Source organism: Lolium perenne, chromosome 5, assembly GCF_019359855.2.
Source record: "Lolium perenne isolate Kyuss_39 chromosome 5, Kyuss_2.0, whole genome shotgun sequence".
NCBI classification, from domain to species: Eukaryota; Viridiplantae; Streptophyta; class Magnoliopsida; order Poales; family Poaceae; genus Lolium; species Lolium perenne.
Window position 1 is genome coordinate 145,311,123 of NC_067248.2, and position 20,874 is coordinate 145,331,996.

The following is a 20,874-nucleotide window of genomic DNA, read 5'->3' on the forward strand; positions in this document are numbered from 1 at the left end:
TATGGAAAAAAGAGAGAAGAAAGATCAAAAAATCGCGGCAAGTAACAGGAGTGACAAATTAAGGAAAAACGACAAGTATGAAAGTCGTTACCTTCGGCTCTATTAGCATATTCACGGTACCCAATAAATTGGGAACCGATGCGGAGAAGATCCTTGATCATAGGCTGTTCAACGTGAACACAGTAAGAGAAACATCGGCATAAAAAAAAAAAAAAAAAAAAAATAATAAAAAAAAAAGATGTGAAGAAACAAAATAAAGAAAATATAGATGTCGACAAACTTACATCATCTAGGAGCGGGGGCGACGAACTGCCCAACTGAGGGGCAGGATCAACAATCTTTTCAACCCGTGCCCTTTTTGGTGAAGGGGCACGGGGGCTCGAAGGAGTAGATGTATCAACATTTTGTTGAGGAGGCGACGATTCCTCCCCTTCAACTGGTTTTTCTGAAATAACTAAAGTATGTGACGTGCTCGTTCGAGCAGCCACATCTAAAGTTGGTGTTTCTTCATCATCACTGTGACAAAATAGTGGCAGCATAAAAGCAAGGCAAAATAAAATTCTTCAAATAAAAAAGGAAAAGAGCAAGGAACCTACGAGCTGATGATACTCTCGATGTATGGATCATAAGCTGCTTTTCGAGGTGCAGGAGCAGTTTCTTCGGGTTTCGAGGTCCCGGAATCTTCGGCATTGCTCCTTTTCCTTTTGCTCTTCGGAGAAACAGCAGGAGGAGGAGATTGCGCTGATGTTGTATCTTCAGAGGCAGCATCCTTCTCAGTAGATCCCGCAGATTTTCGAGAATCATGCGGGTTCATTCACAAAGAGGGGGTCTCCTGGTTGACATCATCGACAACGGCTCTTTCTTCGACCTCTCCATCCTCAGGAAGAGGAGGAAGGGAAGCCATAGTAGGATGATTCTACAAGGAAATAGTGACAAAAGAGAATAAGTGAGATACCACTGCAATAAGATACGAGGAACAGTTCAGAACAAGATAGAACTTCGAGAAGAGAAAATACCTCGGGAAGAGGATTGGAAGCACTGTATGGTTCCACTCGACAGGAGGAGGGAATAGGATCCTTCTTGCCTAATCGAGAAATTCTTCGAACCAATTTTTCCAAGTCCTTTACAGAAAGATCAGTGGAGATTATGTTGGACTCATTTTCACCAGAATACGTCCAAAGGGGATTTTTGCGAGCACGAAGAGGCTGCACTCTAATCCTAAGGAAGTAGGCGATAATTTGAACACCAGATAGCTCTTTGCCTCGAGTGTTTTGAAGATGACGGATACGAGCCATGAGCGCCTCTGTCGCCTTTTTCTCTTCTTCAGAAGCTTCGGCATCCCAGGAACGGCGACGCTGAATCCTGGCACTTCCGTCAAAAGGAACTATGTTGTGCTCCACAGAATTGGCGCTTTCTTCGTGGATGTAGAGCCACTTTTTGCGCCATCCTTGGACAGAATCAGGAAACTTGACGTCGAAATAATCGACATCAGTCCGAACACAGATAACAACGCCACCTATGTTATAAGTGACGTTGTGGGAGCCATTACGGCGGAGGCAGAAAATGCGCTTCCACAGAGCCCAATTGGGAGGGATTCCGAGGAAGCATTCGCAAAGTGTGATAAAAATAGAAATGTGAAGGATGGAATTGGGAGTCAACTGGTGCAGTTGAATCCCATAAACGAAAAGAAGGCCGCGGAGGAAATCGTGGATTGGGGTTGAAAGGCCGCGGATCAGGTGATCAACAAAACTAACCCGATACTCCATTGGAGGCTTGGGGTAGCTTTCTTCGCTAGGAAAGCGGATGGCGTCCTCCTTCGTCATGAGGCCGAGCCTCTTCAGCGTGTTGATGTCTTGATTGGAGATTTTGGATCTCTCCCACTCAAAATCCTCGGCGGCCATCTTGGATTCCGGCGTGCTGTGGCGAGTCAGACGCGTGCGCGGTGGCATCAACGGCAGTGGGCAGAGCAATGTATGTGCGTACGGAAGATTGGAGAGAGTTGGGCGCAGGGGAAGTTTTGCGAAGAGGAATAGGTAAGCGGCGCAAGCAAGGATGAACGGAGGTTGAAGAAGGGTTTATATAAGAATCGGGTGAAGCAGTGTGCCGTTGGATGAAGAAATCGTGTGGTGAGAATGGATCTTCTAGACACAAGGGCAAAACAGTATTTTTATTGAGATAGGCGTTACCGTACGTGCGCCAGGAAAAGCGGAGGACGTGTGTCCCCCACTTGCACGACGTGTCAACATGGTCGAAGCAATGGACCCACAGGGCAGAGAACTCACGACTATTCGAGAAGGATGAAGTAAATTTGATTAAGGGAAGTATGTCGACAAGAAAAATAAAAGAAAAGTGGCGACAGAAAGAATTATTCAATACTTCGGGAGCCTTTGATCAAATACAAGTTTTTGCCCAAATGCTCGGGGGCTACTTCAGGAAAAAGTAAATTTTCGAGTATGACAAATATAGAAATTGCGGGAGCCTACAACCAAGCACAAGTCCTTGGCTGTAGCCTCGGGGGCTACTCCCATCGAGAACGCTGTTCGCGCACCCGAGAGATAAAAAAAGAGAGAAGAAGAAAGAGATCATATTGGGAAGTAATGAAAATATAGCGACAAGGTGGACTAAAATGTTGAGCCTACAACCAAGCACAAGTTCTTGGTTGTAGCCTCGGGGGCTACTCCCATCGGGAACGCTGTTCGCGTGCCCGATGAAATTAACAAAAATAGAAAAACAAGAGAGTATATTTCGAGTTATAATTAACTCTACATATACTCCCATCGGAGAACAATATAAGTCATATATGACTCGATAAAATGTGCCATTCCAACAGCCGGAAAAGCACTCGACAATATATTCTCAGAACGCCGAAGTTGCGATCAATTTCTGAATGCCGCAAATTTGCGAAGGTAAGACCCCAGATCCGTTCTGCTGGGCGTGGCATCGCCAAAGACTGCGCTCTGCTACTTTTATCCGTATCAACAGATACGAAGAAAAATCCTAACGGACGCGTTAGGTACCCGATAAATTTGACTGGGACTCGACAGAATGGTAAGACCTTAAGCGGCACCTGTCGACGTTTACACCAGTATCCCGAGATCATGTCCGGGGACGTGATTTTGAAGTAGGTTTTTGCGGATTGCCACTAGAGCAGTTAACTAGTACCTGATCCGTCAGATGAACTAGCCCCAATTACCAGTATCCCTGTACAATATAGAATTTTATGTGAAGAAATATAAAAGGTTAAAGCTTTCGAGTAAAAATAAACAATGGAGATTTTCCCTGACTCTACGATTCAAGCAAAATCTCGGGGGCTACTGACATAGGCATCCCAAATGGGCCTGCCAAAGATGGTACCCGGGGTTTACTGGAGGCCCAATACCCGAAGAATAAGAAGATTCGGGAGCCCAAGATTTACTAAGGAAAGATAGAGTTGTAATAGGAAGTGTTGTTTGTAATCTGGCGGGACGAGTTAGAAAACGTCCCGGACTCTGTAAACTTGTATAGCACGAATCCCTCGGCTTCACCTCTTATATAAGGGGGAGTCGAGGGACAAAAGAATCAACCGAATCATTGTCTGCAAACCCTAGTTTTCACAATCGTCGAGTACTTTTCGGCTGAAACCTTCGAGATCTACTTACCCTCTACTTCTAACTAAACCCTAGCCTACAATCCATAGGCATTGACAAGTTAATCCCTTGTCACCCAGTCCCTTCAAGGTGTCAACCACAAAGCGATACTTTGTGGCTTGATGCAAGGAAAGCTCCTGAGGATTGATGGCCTTGGGCATCACAATGGTCCCATTCTTCATACTGTCATGATCATCATAGAAACCAGACCATAGGGTTGCTTGTGTCTTGGTCCAGAAGAACTTGTCCCCACCCAAGTAAGTCCGGCGCTCATGGTGATATGGATTCACCAACCTCAGTTCCCGCCACTCACCGCGGTGTGCATCCGCAAGATTGAAGGTTGGCACTTCTTCATCATCATCTTGGGCGGCCTGCTTATCCTTCTTCTTACCACCCACTGACTTGGTTCTTCTCCTCTCCGAGCTGCTAGTGTCAGTAGCCTGATGAGCTGCAGGAGGAACACGACCACTAGACCGGCGGGGTGGATCAACAGTCCGGCCTCTCTTGGCAACAGTGCCCCGTGGTTCACCACTCCAACTTCATGTGAATGAGAGAATAGAGCGAGGATAGCAGTGGGGTAAGTGTACATGTCATCAATAAGAGAGAAACCAAAAAGCATAGCATATATTCAAGTGTATTGATGAGATTGTGCGAAAAATTGGGCGATCCGGCGCACAGGCCGGTCCAACCGGGCGGCAGACCGGACAAGCCGGTTGCCAATCCGGTCAGACCGGACGACACGCCGGGCCGGCCGGTTGAGGGGCCGGTTGACCGGGCGGAAAACCGGATCTGTCGAGTTGTAATGAGTTGCCCATATTTTCTACCACAAATTCATGCAAAAACTCAAAAAAAACTTGAACATAGACTATAACAATAGAGTGGAGTATGTGCTGTGTGTTGTGAGACACTCTAAAGGCATGAGGACTTGCAAACCCTAACCCTAACCCTAACCCTAAGATCTCCTCAGATCTTGTCAAGAACTAGCAATGTGTGAAGAGGACTAGAAATTAGGGAGGAAGGGAGAGTACATTACCCGAAGACATTGTCCTCCTTGATCAAGAGAACAAGAAGAACACAAGGTAAGGCTTGAAAACCAAGAACACCAAAAATTCCCAAACTAGCTTGAGAGGGCTCAAATCCTTCGGTGGAGATGTCCCAAAGAGCCCGATCTATGTTTTGGTGGAGTTTGGGGGGTTCTTGCGGTGGGAAAGGGCTAGATCTTGGTGGAGGTGAGCAGGGCGCCGGCCATGGAGGGGTGGAGGTTGGGGAATAATGGGGAAGATGACCCCAAGGGGTATCCCGTCCCCTATTTATATTAGGCCGCGCGGCCGGTCGGGCGCCCGGTCAACCGGACCAGGCGCCGGCTGATCCGGCCCAGAGCCCGGTTGGCGCCCGGTCAACCGGACCATCCGGTCAGGAACCCGGTCCAACCGGGCCAGGGACCGGCCAGCCCAGATTTGTCTAATTTTGCCTCGTTTTTGCCCCTATGCTTTGTGTAAATGTGTGTGAGTGCTCAAATGATGACATGTACATATAGATAGATAGATGATGATGAGATGAGCATAGACATGGGGTTGGAAACACAAAGTTCTCTAGGCATACCCATTGGAGAGAAAATCCAAACAAGATGTGAATAGCAACAATGGGAATGATTCGAAGTATATATCAAGAATCATAAGTCATTTGGAAATGATGTTTGCAATAAGATCATTTGGCCTTATATACTCAAATCAAGTTGTAATGAAGGCTCAATGAGGGGCGGGGGGTTACTCCCCCTATGTGAAAGCGCAAATGTCATGAGACCTCGAAGAGACATGCTTGGGTCCATATAATGACATTGGGTCTATTTATGTTGCACACATAGGTATGCATCGTACCAAGACATGGTAGGATGACTATCCCCATATGTGCTATGGCTTTAAGCTAGATAGCAAGATAAATGCAAGAATATAGTGCAAGAAGTTAATCAATCCAAGTTTTTAGGATCAAGAATACCAAGTTCTCCTCTCAAGTTAACAAAGCGGGTTTCATCCAAAGGCTTAGTGAAATATCCGCCAATTGGTAGGTTGTTCCCACATGAGTGAGATCAATATCCTTATTGGCAACATGATCACATAGGAAGTGATGGCGAATGTCAATATGTTTGGTGCGACAATGTTGAACCGGGTTGTTGGCGATCTTTATTGCACTTTCATTGTCACAAAGAAGAGGCACCGTACCAAGAGACACACCATAGTCTTTCAAGGTTTGCTTCATCCATAACAATTGAGTGCAACAAGATGCCGCGGATATGTATTCGGCTTCGGCGGTGGATAGGGCGGTGGAGTTTTGTTTCTTGGATGACAAACTCACCAATGACCGGCCAATAAATTGGCAAGCCCCGGAGGTAGACTTCCGGTCAACCTTATCACCGGCCCAATCGGAATCCAAATAGCCAATGAGTTCAAAGGTTGACCCCTTTGGATACCATAGCCCGAGAGTAGGAGTGAGAACAAGGTATCTTAGAATCCGTTTGACCGCCATTAAATGGCTCTCCTTGGGAGCGGATTGAAAACGAGCACACATCCCTACACTTAGCATGATATCCGGCCTAAAGGCACAAAGGTAGAGCAAGGATCCTATCATGGAGCGGTATACCTTTATGTCCACATCCTTCTCACCGTCACATGAGCCAAGTTGCCCCTTTACGGGCATGGGTGTCTTCATTGGGCTCGCATTGGTCATGTTGAATTTCTTGAGCATGTCCCTCACATACTTTTCTTGAGAGATGAAGGTGCCTTTTGCAAGTTGCCTCACTTGGAAGCCTAGGAAGAACTTCAACTCTCCCATCATGGACATCTCAAATTTCCTAGTCATCAATAGCTCAAAAGCTTTGTTATGATTGGGGTTAGTTCCACCAAAGATAATATCATCAACATATATTTGACATATAAAGAGGCCACCCCCTTTAACCCGCTTGGTGAAAAAGGTGGAATCGACCGTACCCATGCAAAACCCATCATGTAGTAAGAAATCCCTAAGGAACTCATACCAAGCACGTGGAGCTTGCTTGAGACCGTAGAGTGCCTTATGGAGTAAATACACGTGGTTGGGTCGGCATGGGTCTTCGAAACCCGGGGGTTGAGCCACATATGCGATTTCTGTTAGGGGACCATTCAAAAATGCACTTTTCACAGCCATTTGATATAATTTGAAATTGTGGAAAGATGCAAATGCAAGAAAAAGACGAATAGCTTCAAGACGGGCTACCGGCGCAAAGGTATCCTCAAAATCCATACCTTCAATTTGGGCAAACCCTTGCGCCACTAACCTTGCTTTGTTTCGTATGACAATGCCATTCTCATCTTGCTTGTTCTTGAATACCCATTTGGTCCCAATGACATTGATGCGATGATCTTTGGGTCTCTCAACTGGAGACCATAATTCATTACGAGTGAAACACTCCAATTCTTCTTGCATGGCAATTACCCAATCCGGATCGACCAAGGCTTCATGTACCTTAAGTGGTTCAAAACTAGACACAAAAGCATGATGTTGACAATAAGTGATAAGTAATGCATGGTGTCTACGAGTTACCACTCCTCTTGAGATGCTACCAAGGACTTGATCCACTTTCATGTCACTTGCCCTTGTAGTGGCCTTGATCTTCCGAACGGTTCCTTCATGATCAATGAATTCATCTCTTGCTAGTGCTTGATCATGAGGGATCACTTGAGCTTGATCATGAGTTGAGGATGTCTCTTGATCATCATCATGGTCTTGCTCCGTGGAGTGAGGGTCTTCTTCTTGTTCTTCGGAACGTGACTCATCTTGAGTAGAGGATGGTTCTTGAGTTGCACTTAATGGTTCGGCTTGAGTTGAGCTAGGCTCCACTTGAGTCGTGCTTGATACATCTACTCCATCATCTTGATCATCATTATGAACTTCCATGGGCCGGATGTGTCCAATGCACATGTGCTTGATGGCACTAGATGGATCATCATCATTATCTGCAACACATGGATCAAATTGCTCCACTTGGGAGCCATTATCCTCCAAGAACACCACGTCACAAGATACTTCAATAGTCCCGGTGGACCGGTTGTAGTATCTATAGGCGTGAGAGTTCTCCGCATATCCAACAAATATACCCTCTATGGTTCTAGTTTCAAATTTACCGAGCTTTCCTTTGTTGTTCTTAACAAGGCATTTGCATCCAAAGACACGAATATACATGACATTAGGCTTGTTACCGGTAAGAAGCTCGTATGGAGTTTTGTTGTGGAGAGGACGGAGGAAGAGCCGGTTGGAGTAGTGGACGGCCGTAGAGATGGCTTCTCCCCAAAAGTTGTGGGGTGAGTTGAATTCACTCAACATGGTTCTTGCCATCTCAATGATAGTCCAGTTCTTCCTTTCAACAACACCATTTTGTCGAGGGGTGTATGGCGCCGAAAACTCATGCTTGATGCCTTCATCATCAACAAACTCTTGCATAGTGTAGTTCTTGAACTCGGTGCCATTGTCGGTCCTAATTGCCTTGATCTCGGATTCATACATGCGTTGAGCTTTCTTGGCGAAGATGATGAACTCTCTATGGGTCTCGTCCTTAGACTTAAGGAGAAAGACCCAAGAGTATCTTGAGTAATCATCAACAATGACAAGTCCATACTTTCTCCCACCAAGAGTATCATAATGTGATGGCCCAAAGAGGTCCAAATGAAGGAGCTCCAAAGGCCTAGATGTGGTAACAATACTCTTGATAGGGTGCTTCTTCTTGAGTTGCTTTCCGGCTACACATGCACTACAAACACGATCTTTCTCAAAAGAAATGCCGGTTAGTCCCACAATGTGCTCACCCTTTAGGAGTTGTTTAAGATTTCTCATGTTAACATGACCAAGGCGGCGATGCCACAACCAACCTTCGTCATGCTTGGCCGCCATTAGACATGTGGAGGGAGAGGGGCTCTCTTTCGAGAGGTCAACCACGTAAAGGTTGTTCTCCACATATCCAACAAGGACCAATTTGAGATTGTCACTCCTAAAGACTTTCACACAATAATTAGTGAAATATGAATTGTAACCGGCATCGGCAAGATGATATATAGAAAGTAGGTTATAGCCTAGGGATTCAACAAGCATAACCGTCTCAAGGCACAAGTCCTTAGAGATTGCTACCTTGCCATACCCAAGTACCTTTCCCTTTGAGTTGTCACCAAAGGTGATGCTTGACTTCTTGTAGATATCTTCAATGAATTGATCAAGCACACCTCTTCCTCCGGTCATATGATTGGTGCATCCACTATCAAATACCCATTTTGGACCACCGGAGGAATACCCCTACAAAATCAAGTAGAGGATTTAGGAACCCATCGATTAATGGGTTCCCTTGCAATGGCAACAATATCTTTCGGTACCTAAATTGAGTACTCTCTATAAGCATAGCCATTAGGAGGGCCAACATAGTTAGCATAGACATCACCATAATAATCAACAAATAATGCATAGTGATCGTTTGGCCCCGTGCGGTCACCACTAGTGGCTTTGCCCTTAGAGGCTTTGCCATTATTAGTGACCTTCTTGTTCTTATCTTGAGTGGGTTTCTCCTTCTTGTAGTTGTTCTTCTTGTGGGACTTGGGAACATATCCAAGTCCAAACTTTTGATTGTTTGACCTTTGCTTACTCAAGAGGTCATCCAATCCCATCTTGTTCTTGGCGGTGGTGAACTTTGCAAGTTCCTTTGTTAACCTAACATTCTCCTCAAGAATAGATGCTTGCTCACAAGAAGATTCATTAGGATGATAGTCGAGACCATATTTGGTCACCAAGGATTCAAGATATGCATTGGTCTCAACATGCAAAAAAAATTCCTCTTGTAAACGAACATGTTCCTCAACAAGTTTAGCATGCTCACTAGTAAAGGAAGTGGAGGAACAAGCAAGCTTTTCAACATCAATGGGATCCTTCATTGATCCAAGAGCCTTTTTGTAGGATTCTTGGAGTAGATCATGGTTCTCTCCAAGTTTCTTGAGCTCATCCTTGACAAGCTTGTTAGCCTTTTCAAGGTGGTCAAGATCCCTATTGAGAGAAGCATGAGCAACTTCAAGCTCCTCCTTTGAGGCATTGAGCTCTTGGGTCAATAATTGAGCCCTATCAATAGTTTCTAGGTCCTTAACTTTATCAAGTTCATAGGTTTCAATTTGTTGCTTAAGGCCTTGAGATATGCACCTTTCAGTTTTTAGCTCTTGTCTTAGGAGATTGAATCTTCGTTCCTTCTCATTCAAATGATATTATAATTCCTCAATGGACTCATCCTTTTCTTTGAGTGAGTCCATCAAGAAATCAAACTTGACAAGAGCTTCACCACGTAGGGTGCATCTAACATCATAGAGTTCCTTAAGCACAATTAATTCATCTTGATTTTCGTTTTCATCATCAAGAACACTAGATAGGGAAGGTGGAGGTTCCATTACCTTGGTTTCCCTTGCCATAAGACAAGAGCCAACGATTGTAGATGAGGTAGAGTCATCGGAGTCATCATCTTGAGTTATCCTTGCCATGAAGGAGGATCCAACATCATTCTCTGTGGAGTAGTCCTTGGAGTAGTCATATGTGAAGAGTGACCCGGGCTTAGAGAAAGCCAAACCGGCCACCCCGGCCTCCTCCTCATCTTCCTCTTCATCATCGGACAAGTACTCGGCCCCAACAAAGGCTCTTCCCTTGTTCTTCTTGTATCGATCATTGATTGGGTTTGGCTTCAATCTTGGCTTGACCCCTTCGATGAATCTTGGCTTGTCCACCCTTTTCTCATAAGGGCACTCATTTGCAAAGTGGCTATCTTCATCACAATTGTAGCAAGTTCTGTTCTTCTTCTTGTCATTAAGGAGCATAGGGAACTTTGCCTTGTATTTCTTGGCAAAGAAAGCAAAGTCGGTAGCCATGTCACTTGTTGAGGTCATCTCTTCCTCTTCTTCAATTTCATAGTCTTCTTTGCTTCCATGATCGGCCCTAGCTTTGAGAGCAAGGTTGTGTGGCGCTTCATGGTTGTGTGAGGCTTCATCAACACGGTTCATTGCCATGAGCCTCTTTACCGCTTTGGCCATGTTTTCATTGGCGGCCACATAGGAGACTAGATCATCGGAGTTGAGGTCGGCACTCTTGGTCATGATTTGCAAGTTGAGTGCGAGATTGGTGTCTTCTTGTTTGACGGCAATCATAGCAATGACCTTGGACTTTATGAATGCTTCATTCATCTCGAAGCCGTCATTGTACTTCTCAACACCAAGTCCCTTGACCCTTACTCTAAGAGCACCAAGTCTTGCATAAGCATCGGCCACGGACTCTCCTTCTCGAATCATGAATTGATGGGCCTCTTGCTTTGCGGTCTCATAAAGAGCGGATTGGATCAAATCGGTTCCCTCTTGGAGTACTATGATTCGATCCCACAACTCTCTAGCGGAGTCTATGTCATTGACTTGATCAAGGAGCTTGCGGTTGATACCACTCCTAATCTTGTCACGTGCGGAGGCATTGATTTGACGGTTGTAGAATTCGGTGGAGGTCAACCGAATGGGATCTTGAGGCTCCCGGTATCCATGAACAATGATCTCCCACAACTCCACGCTGCAGCTGCGAATATGAGATTCCATAGAAGATTTCCAAAAAGGAAAGTGAGTTCCATCAAAATGGGGAACATTCCCACTATGGTTTATATGAGGCATGGGTGAAGTGTTTTTGGGATAGTCATGGTTGACTTCGCGATAGGTCCCTAGGGAGGCCGAAGCCGTACTAGGAGACCCATTAGTCAAGTTCTTAAGCATGACAGACATCTCTGCCATTTGGCTTTGTAGCTCATCCTCCTTTTTCTTCTTCTCGGCATCATATGCCAAGAATCTAGATTTCATCTCTTTAACCGAAAGGTTAGAGTTTTCATCTAGACCCTCGAATAGTTTATCCATCTCACTCTTAAGGCGGTGAAGCCCTTAATAAGAGTCCAGGCTCTGATACCAATTGAAAGTATAGAGATGGTAAACCTAGAGGGGGGGTGAATAGGTTTCTACAGATTTTAATTCTTTCTTTGCAATATTAGGCTTTGCGGAATATAAAGGTGAGCCTAATGCAAACTAGGTGAAGCAACCTATATGAAGATACAACTATCTCGAGCACGAAGGCTCTCTCAGGCAGTTAAATCACAAGTAAGGAGTTCGGTTAGAGATAACCGATAGCACGCGGAGACGAGGATGTATTCCCGTGTTCCCTTGCTTTGCAACAAGGTACGTCACGTTTGGAGGGGTGGAGGTCCCACGAAGGATTCCCCACACCACGAAGGCTCACCCTATTCTCCGGAGCCTATCCCACGAAGGAATAGCTCACTCACTTGAGGTAGACTTTGAGGTAGCCTCCAAACCTTCACAATCTTGCCCAGAGCAAATCCACAGCCCGGATGCTTCCGGACTCCTCTTGCCCACCTAGGGTTTCCAAGGAACCCTAGGAAGCAAGCTTCTTGATGAATACAAGGGGAATGAGATTTGGCTTGGTAGAACAGTAGATCGGGTCCTCCTCTAGTGATTCCCCGGAGGGATTTGAGTTTGGGTCGAGGAGGAGGTAGATCGGAGGCTTTTGGTGTTTCTAGAAATGGAGTAAGAGAGAGAGAGAGAGAGAGAGCTCAAGAACAACTTGTAATGTAGTGCCTAAGTGTTCTGAGGTAGGAGAAGACCTATTTATAGTGTTCTTCGAAAAATGGCCGTTGGTCACTTGCCACCTCAGCTTTCTTCTCGTCAAACCCGGTCAACCGGACCAGTGACCGGACTGTCCGGTCTGCCGTCCGGTCGGACCGGACCAGTTACCGGACCAGCCGGATGTGACCGGATGCTGGGCCGGATCCTCCTTTTCTTCGTCCAGGGGCTCCTCCGGTTGGCGCCTGGTCGACCGGACTCGCCGGTCTGTAGGCCGGCTGACCGGGCGGCAAACCGGATTCTTCCGCGCTGGTTTGCAGCCCGGTTGGCGCCCGGTCGACCGGACCGTGCACCGGACCAGCCGGTCTGTGGCCCGGTCCGATCGGGTGACCGACCGGATTTCTTATGTAGACCCCTTTTCGATTGTTGTTGAAGTGGGGGGTCTCCTTTAGCCTTCTTGTTCCTTTGATACACCGTTTCTGCCTCATTGCGTAATACCTGAGATAATCCTTATAAACGTATTAGGTCAAATACTCTAGCACGGTGTCATTGTTACCAAAATAATGGATAAGGGTAAAATACCGTTACACTCTAACCCTAAGCCCCCAACCGAGGGCATTGTTGAGATCACGTCTCATCAATTGGCGTTGTCTATGGGAAGCCTGCTTGTTGTGTGCAAAGCATCGGCTACTTCATCTACTTCATCGACATCACCCCGGGTGATTTCGATCTCCTTCGGATCCCCCGAGTTCATGCCACATCGACTTACTTTACGTCCGACCTTTGCCGACACCCCGATGCCAACGGAGCTGGTGTTCGGCAGCTTCAAGTACTCCCGACTCTGAAGGAACGCTACGTCTACCCGACCTCGCCCCATCAAATCCGATCACGATGGCAGCAGCACCAGCAACTTCGTCGGCATCGTCCCCTGCACCCTCAGGAACGATCTAGGCCACGTCGCCTACATCACCTACGTCGTCTACATCGTCTATGTCGCCTACATCACCTACGTCGTCTACATCGCCTACGTCGCCTACACCACCTGCATCACCGTCGCCATCCACAACTTTATCGGCATCGATGGAAGGTTTAGGCTAGCAAGGCTATTTGAAACAAACACAAGGATGAAGCGGTGCAGCAAAACTCACATAAAAGACATATTGAAAACATTATAAGACTCTACACCGTCTTCCTTGTTGTTCAAACTCAATACTAGAAATTATCTAGACTCTAGAGAGACCAAATATGCAAACCAAATTTTAGCATGATCTATGTATTTCTTCATTAATGGGTGCAAAGCATATGATGCAAGAGCTTAAACATGAGCACAACAATTTCCAAGTATCACATTATCCAAGACATTTTAGCAATTACTACATGTATCATTTTCCAATTCCAACCATATAACAATTTAACGAAGAAGAAACTTCGCCATGAATACTATGAGTAGAAACTAAGGACATACTTGTCCATATGCAACAGCGGAGCGTGTCTCTCTCCCACACAGTGAATGCTAGGATCCATTTTATTCAAACAAAACAAAAACAAAAACAAACCGACGCTCCAAGCAAAGCACATAAGCTGTGATGGAATAAAAATATAGTTTCAGGGGAGGAACCTGATAATATTGTCGATAAAGAAGGGCATGCCTTGGGCATCCCCAAGCTTAGACGCTTGAGTCTTCTTGATATATGCAGGGGTGAACCACCGGGGCATCCCCAAGCTTAGAGCTTTCACTCTCCTTGATCATGTTGTATCATCTCCCTCTCTTGATCCTTGAAAACTTCCTCCACACCAAACTTAGAACAACTCATTAGAGGGTTAGTGCACAATCAAAATATACATGTTCAGAGGTGACATAATCATTCTTAACACTTCTGGACATTGCACAAAGCTACTTAAAGTCAATGGAATCGAAATATCCATTGAACATAACAAAACTGGCAATGCGAAATAAAAGGCAGAATCTGTCAAAAACAGAACAGTTCGTATTGACGAATTTTATTGGGGCACCAGACTTGCTCAAATGAAAATTCTCAAATTGAATGAAAGTTGCGTACATATCTGAGGATCACTCACGTAAATTGGCTTAATTTTCTGAGTTACCTACAGAGAATTTAGCCCAGATTCGTGACAGCAAAGAAATCTGTTTCTGCGCAGTAATCCAAATCTAGTATGAACTTTTCTATCAACGACTTTACTTGGCACAATAAAACACTAAACTAAGATAAGGAGAGGTTGCTACAGTAGTAAACAACTTCCAAGACACAAAATAAAAACAAAGTACTGTAGGTAAAAACATGGGTTGTCTCCCATAAGCGCTTTTCTTTAATGCCTTTCAGCTAGGCGCAGAAAGTGTGTATCAAGTATTATCAAAGGGTGGTACATCTACAGCGGGGTGTGGATTTTTCTCAACCAAGCATAGTATACTGGATACATAAGTTTTAGCGTCTCCCTTTTCATTAGTCTTGGGCTTGCTACTCTCATCAAACAAATTTTCAGGAACAAGCCAAGCATAATTATTTTCTAGTGCATCATTCATAGCTAGGAGTTTACATGGTATTGGTGCTTTGATCTCCCCACCATCATCAATATTATTAGTGTATCTTATTCTATCCATGTCCATCTTTTCAAGGAGACTAACAAAATTAGTATGAGAACCAAGCATATTAAATTTAGCAAAGACCTTTCTAGCCTCTCTTGCTAGACCACCAAATTCTCTAAGAAGGGTTTCTAAAACAAAATCTTTCTTTTCCCCCTCTTCCATATCACCGAGTGTAAGAAACATGTGTTGGATTATAGGATTGAGATTAACAAATTTAGTTTCCAACATGCGAACTAAATGCGCAGCAGAAATTTCATAAGTAGGAGCAAGATCTACCAAGTGTCTATCTTCAAAATCTTCAATGGTACTAACATGGTTGAAAAATTCTTCTATATTATTTCTCCCAATTATAGACCCGCGTCCTACCGGCATGTTTTTCACGGTAAAATTAAGAGGAAACATAATGAAATAAGTAAAGTAAATGCAAGTAACTAATTTTTTTTGGGGTTTTTGATATAGCAAACAAGATAGCAAATAAAGTAAAACTAGCAACTAATTTTTTTTGTATTTTGATAAAGTGCAGCAAACAAAGTAGTAAATAAAACTAAGCAAGACAAAAACAAAGTAGAAGAGATTGGGATGTGGAGACTCCCCTTGCAGCGTGTCTTGATCTCCCCGGCAACGGCGCCAGAAAAAGTGCTTGATACGCGTACAGCACGCGTTCGTTGGGAACCCCAAGAGGAAGGTGTGATGCGTACAGCGGCAAGTTTTCCCTCAGTATGAAACCAAGGTTTAATCGAACCAGTAGGAGCCAAGAAGCACGTTGAAGGTTGATGGCGGCGAGATGTAGTGCGGCGCAACACCAGGGATTCCGGCGCCAACGTGGAACCTGCACAACACAAACCAAGTACTTTGCCCCAACGAAACAGCGAGGTTGTCAATCTCACCGGCTTGCTGTAACAAAGGATTAGATGTATAGTGTGGATGATGATTGTTTGCAGAAAACAGTAGAACAATTGCAGCAGATTGTATTTCAGTATAGAGAATTGGACCGGGGTCCACAGTTCACTAGAGGTGTCTCTCCCATAAGATAAACAGCATGTTGGGTGAACAAATTACAGTTGGGCAATTGACAAATAGAGAGGGCATGACCATGCACATACATATCATGATGAGTATTGTGAGATTTAATTGGGCATTACGACAAAGTACATAGACCGCCATCCAGCATGCATCTATGCCTAAAAAGTCCACCTTCAGGTTATCATCCGAACCCCTTCCAGTATTAAGTTGCTAACAACAGACAATTGCATTAAGTATTGCGCGTAATGTAATCAGTAACTACATCCTCGAACATAGCACCAATGTTTTATCCCTAGTGGCAACAGCACATCCATAATCTTAGAGGTTTCTGTCACTCCCCCAGATTCACGGAGACATGAACCCACTATCGAGCATAAATACTCCCTATTGGAGTTACAAGCATCTACTTGGCCAGAGCATCTACTAGTAACGGAGAGCATGCAAGATCATAAACAACACATAGACATAATTTGATAATCAACATAACAAGTATTCTCTATTCATCGGATCCCAACAAACACAACATATAGAATTACAGATAGATGATCTTGATCATGTTCGGCAGCTCACAAGACCCGACAATTAAGCACAATGAGGAGAAGACAACCATCTAGCTACTGCTATGGACCCATAGTCCAGGGGTAGACTACTCACACATCACTCCGGAGGCGACCATGGCGGCGTAGAGTCCTCCGGGAGATGATTCCCCTCTCCGGCAGGGTGCCGGAGGCGATCTCCTGAATCCCCCGAGATGGGATTGGCGGCGGCGGCGTCTCTGGAAGGTTTTCTGTATCGTGGCTCTCGGTACTGGGGGTTTCGCGACGGAGGCTATTTGTAGGCGGAAGGGCAGGTCAGGGGGCCACACGAGGGGCCCACACTACAGGTCGGCGCGGCCAAGACCTGGGCCGCGCCGCCCTAGGGTGTGGCTGCCTCGTGGCCCCACTTCGTCTCCTCTTCGGTCTTCTGGAAGCTTCGTGGCAAAATAGGACCCTGGGCGTTGATTTCGTCCAATTCCGAGAATATTTCCTTACTAGGATTTCTGAAACCAAAAACAGCAGAAAACAGCAACTGGCACTTCGGCATCTTGTTAATAGGTTAGTTCCAAAAAATGCACGAATATGACATAAAGTGTGCATAAAACATGTAGATATCGTCAATAATGTGGCATGGAACATAAGAAATTATTGATACGTCGGAGACGTATCAGTTTCAAACATGGAAATTTCAAAAACTTCCCAAAAGCTTAATTTTAGAGTGAATAAGAAGGATCCAAGCTTACCTTTTCATTTTCAGGATTTATGCTTGTTTAAATCTTGGTCAAACATAGGATTTGACCAACACACATATAGTCTTATTATGTCATATAGTAAGCATTCAAGTTGATAAACAAGCATGCATGTCTAGACATATTCAAATTAACCCGACAAATCATGTATGTACCCCTAACCCTAAACTCTGTCTTATGAAGTTAACCATGAAGAGAAGTGGTTTTGGGTTTCAAACATTGAGATTTCTAAGAACCCCCCAAAAGCTTCATTTTAGAATGACTAAGAAGGATCCAGGCTTACCTTTTCATTTTATGTTTTAAACTTGTTTAAATCTTGGTCAAACCTAGGATTTGACCAAGATTCAAGGCATAAACATTAATTCAGAAAAACAAAAAAAATGAAAAATCAATGCACATATAGTCTTCTTATGTCATATAGTAAGCATTCAAGTTGATAAACAAGCATGTCTAGACATATTCAAACCCGACAAATCATGTATCGATCTACTATACCCCCTAACCCTAAACTCTGTCTTATGAAGTCAACCATATGAAGAGAAGTGGTTTTGGATTTCAAACATTGAGATTTCAAGAACCCGCCAAAAGCTTCATTTTTGAATGACTAAGAAGGATCCATGCTTACCTTTAAACTTGTTTAAATCTTGGTAAAACCTAGGATTTGACCAAGATTCAAATGGGCATAAAAATTCAAAAAAATAAAAAAATAAAAAAAACCAAAGCACATAGCCTTTTTATATCATATAATGAGCATTCAAGTTGATAAACATGGTCTACACATATTAAAACAAGAAAAATCATGTATCTACCCTCGCCCTAACCCTAAACTCGATCTGTCTTATGAAGTCAAACATGAAGAGAAGTGGTTTTGGGTTTCAAACATTGAAATTTCAAAAACCTCCCAAAAACTTCATCTTAGAGTGACTAAAAAGGTTCCATGCTTACCTTTTCATTTTCATGTTTTAAATTAACTTGTTTAAATCTTGGTCAAACATAGGATTTGACCAATAAGATTCAAATGGGCATAAACATTCAGAAAAAAATTAAAAATAAGAAACCAACGCACATATATTCTTCTTATGTCATATAGTAAGCATTCAAGTTGATAAACAAGCATGTCTAGACATACTCAAACCTGACAAATCATGTATCGATCTACCCTCTAACCCTAAACTCTGTCTTATGAAGTGAACCATATGAAGAGAAGTGGTTTTGGGTTTCAAACATTGAGATTTCAAGAACCCCCCAAAAGCTTCATTTTTGAATGACTAAGAAGGATCCATGCTTACCTTTTCATTTTCATGTTTTAAACTTGTTTAAATCTTGGTCAAACCTAGGATTTGACCAAGATTCAAATGGGCATAAAAAATCAGAAAAAAAAAAACAAAGCACATAGCCTTTTTATGTCATATAATGAGCATTCAAGTTGATAAACATGGTCTAGACATATTAAAACAAGAAAAATCATGTATCTACCCTGGCCCTAACCCTAAACTCGATCTGTCTTATGAAGTCAAACATGAAGAGAAGTGGTTTTGGGTTTCAAACATGGAAATTTCAAAAACCTCCCAAAAACTTCATCTTAGAGTGACCAAGAAGGTTCCATGCTTACCTTTTCATTTTCATGTTTTAAATTAACTTGTTTAAATCTTGGTCAAACATAGGATTTGACCAAGATTCAAATGGGCATAAACATTCAGAAAAAAATTAAAAATAAGAAACCAACGCACATATAGTCTTCTTATGTCATATAGTAAGCATTCAAGTTGATAAACAAGCATGTCTAGACATATTCAAACCCGACAAATCATGTATCTACCCCCTAACCCTAAACTAGATTGGTCATCTTAGAGTGACTAAAAAGGATCCAAGCTTACCTTTTCATTTTCATGTTTATGCTTGTTTAAATCTTGGTCAAACATAGGATTTGACCAAGATTCAAATGGGCATAAACATTCAGAAAAAATTAAAAAACCAACGCACATTAGTAGCCCAAAATCGAACCATTCAAGTGCATATTTTTGAACTTTATCTGTAGTAGTGAGAAAAACCTTAGATTAACCTATATTTAATCATAGATTCTTTAGTCGATTTTTCTACTTTTTTATTATTACTATGCAGCACATGTGTGTTTGCCCGTCGCGTGAAACTCGGAGGAAGAGGGATCACTCGGAAGGAGAGAAGAAGGGAGTGCATTATGGTGTCTCCCCTTTTTCGGGTGATGATGTTGACTGTTGTGCAGGTTTTGTCAATGAGAAGGAGGTGCGAGCGAGCGAGTCGAAGCGAGGCCGAGAATGAGAGAGATTTTTTTGTGAGAGGGACAACCGAAGGATCCTGAAGGACCCATAGACTTCCAATACGCATCCTGATGCGTCTTCTCTTGACAAAGAAGATGGCTGGGAGTTTGCGTACCTACTACACGTGACTTGTGCTCACTGAAGTGTGGGACCTCACGCATGGGCACCACACGTAAGTGACAGACCTGTTTGGTGTAAAAACTCGGTTGATTATTATAGTGCATTAGAACAAAGTTTCCTATGGATTCAAGGGTAGGAAATCCAAGTTAACTCATTTACATGACATTAATTTTTCCATGAAGGAAAGTTAACACATCTATCAATTGGTACATTTTGGAGTGACTAAGAAGGATCCATGCTTACTTATTCGTTTTCACGTGTTAAACTTATTTAAATCTTGCTCAAACCTAGGATTTCACCAAGATTCAAATGGGCATGAAAATGAAAAAAATGAAATACCAATGCACATAGTCTTCTTATGTCATATAGTAAGCATTCAAGATGATAAAAAAGGTCTAGACATATTCAAACCAGGCAAATCATGTATCTACTCCCTAACCCTAAGTTTTGTCTTAATTATGAAGTAAGGCATGAAGAGAAGTGGTTTTGGGTTTCAAACATGGAAATTTCAAAAACTTCCCAAAAGCTTCATTTTAATTAGACTGACTGGTTAATTAAGAAGGATCCATGATTAATTACCTTTTCATTATCATGTTTAAACTTATTGAAATCTTGGTCAAACCTAGGATTTGACCAAGATTCAAATGGGCATGACAATTTAGAAAAAATCGAAAGAATGAAAAACCAAAGAACATAGCCTTCTCATGTCATATAGTAATTATTCAAATTGATAAACATGGTCTAGACATATTCAAACCAGAAAAATCATGTATCTACCCCTAACCCTAAACTCTGTCTTATGAAGTCAAGCATGAACATAAGTGGTTTTGGGTTTCAAACATGGTAATTTCAATAACCTCCCAAAAGCTTCATTTTAGAGTTTCTAAGAGAAGGATTCAGACTTACCTTTTCATTTTCACATGTTAAACTTGTTTAAATCTTGCTCAAACCTAGGATTTACCAAGATTCAAATGGGCATAGAAATCAAAAAATGAAATACCAATGCACATAGTCCTCTTATGTCATATAGTAAGCATTCAAGTTGATAAACAAGATCTAGACATATTCAAACCAGACAAATCATGTATCTACCCCCTATCGACCCTAAACTCTGTCTTATGGAGTCAAGCATGAAGATAAGTGGTTTTGGGTTTCAAACATGGAAATTTCAAAAACCTTCCAAAAACTTCATTTAGGGTGACTAAGAAGGATACAGGCTTCCCTTTTCATTTTCATGTTCTATACTTGTTTAAATCTTGGTCAAACC

General features: G+C 43.2%; 1 protein-coding gene and 1 long non-coding RNA gene across 2 annotated transcripts in view; one reads left to right on the forward strand and one right to left on the reverse strand.

Moving 5' to 3' along the window:
- Positions 1-1,107, reverse strand: part of LOC127303632 (uncharacterized) — a 29,259-nt gene extending 28,152 nt beyond the window's left edge. The window contains exons 1-3 of the mRNA XM_071820528.1: positions 597-1,107; positions 285-516; positions 92-164 (exon numbers count right to left, since the gene is read on the reverse strand). Of these exons, the coding sequence (XP_071676629.1) occupies positions 92-164; positions 285-516; positions 597-814 (523 nt within the window). The 5' untranslated portion in view covers positions 815-1,107. The remainder of the gene's footprint in view (positions 1-91; positions 165-284; positions 517-596) is intronic.
- Positions 1-20,874, forward strand: part of LOC139831301 (uncharacterized) — a 127,887-nt gene that overhangs the window by 62,527 nt on the left and 44,486 nt on the right. The gene's annotated exons all lie outside the window — the stretch shown is intronic.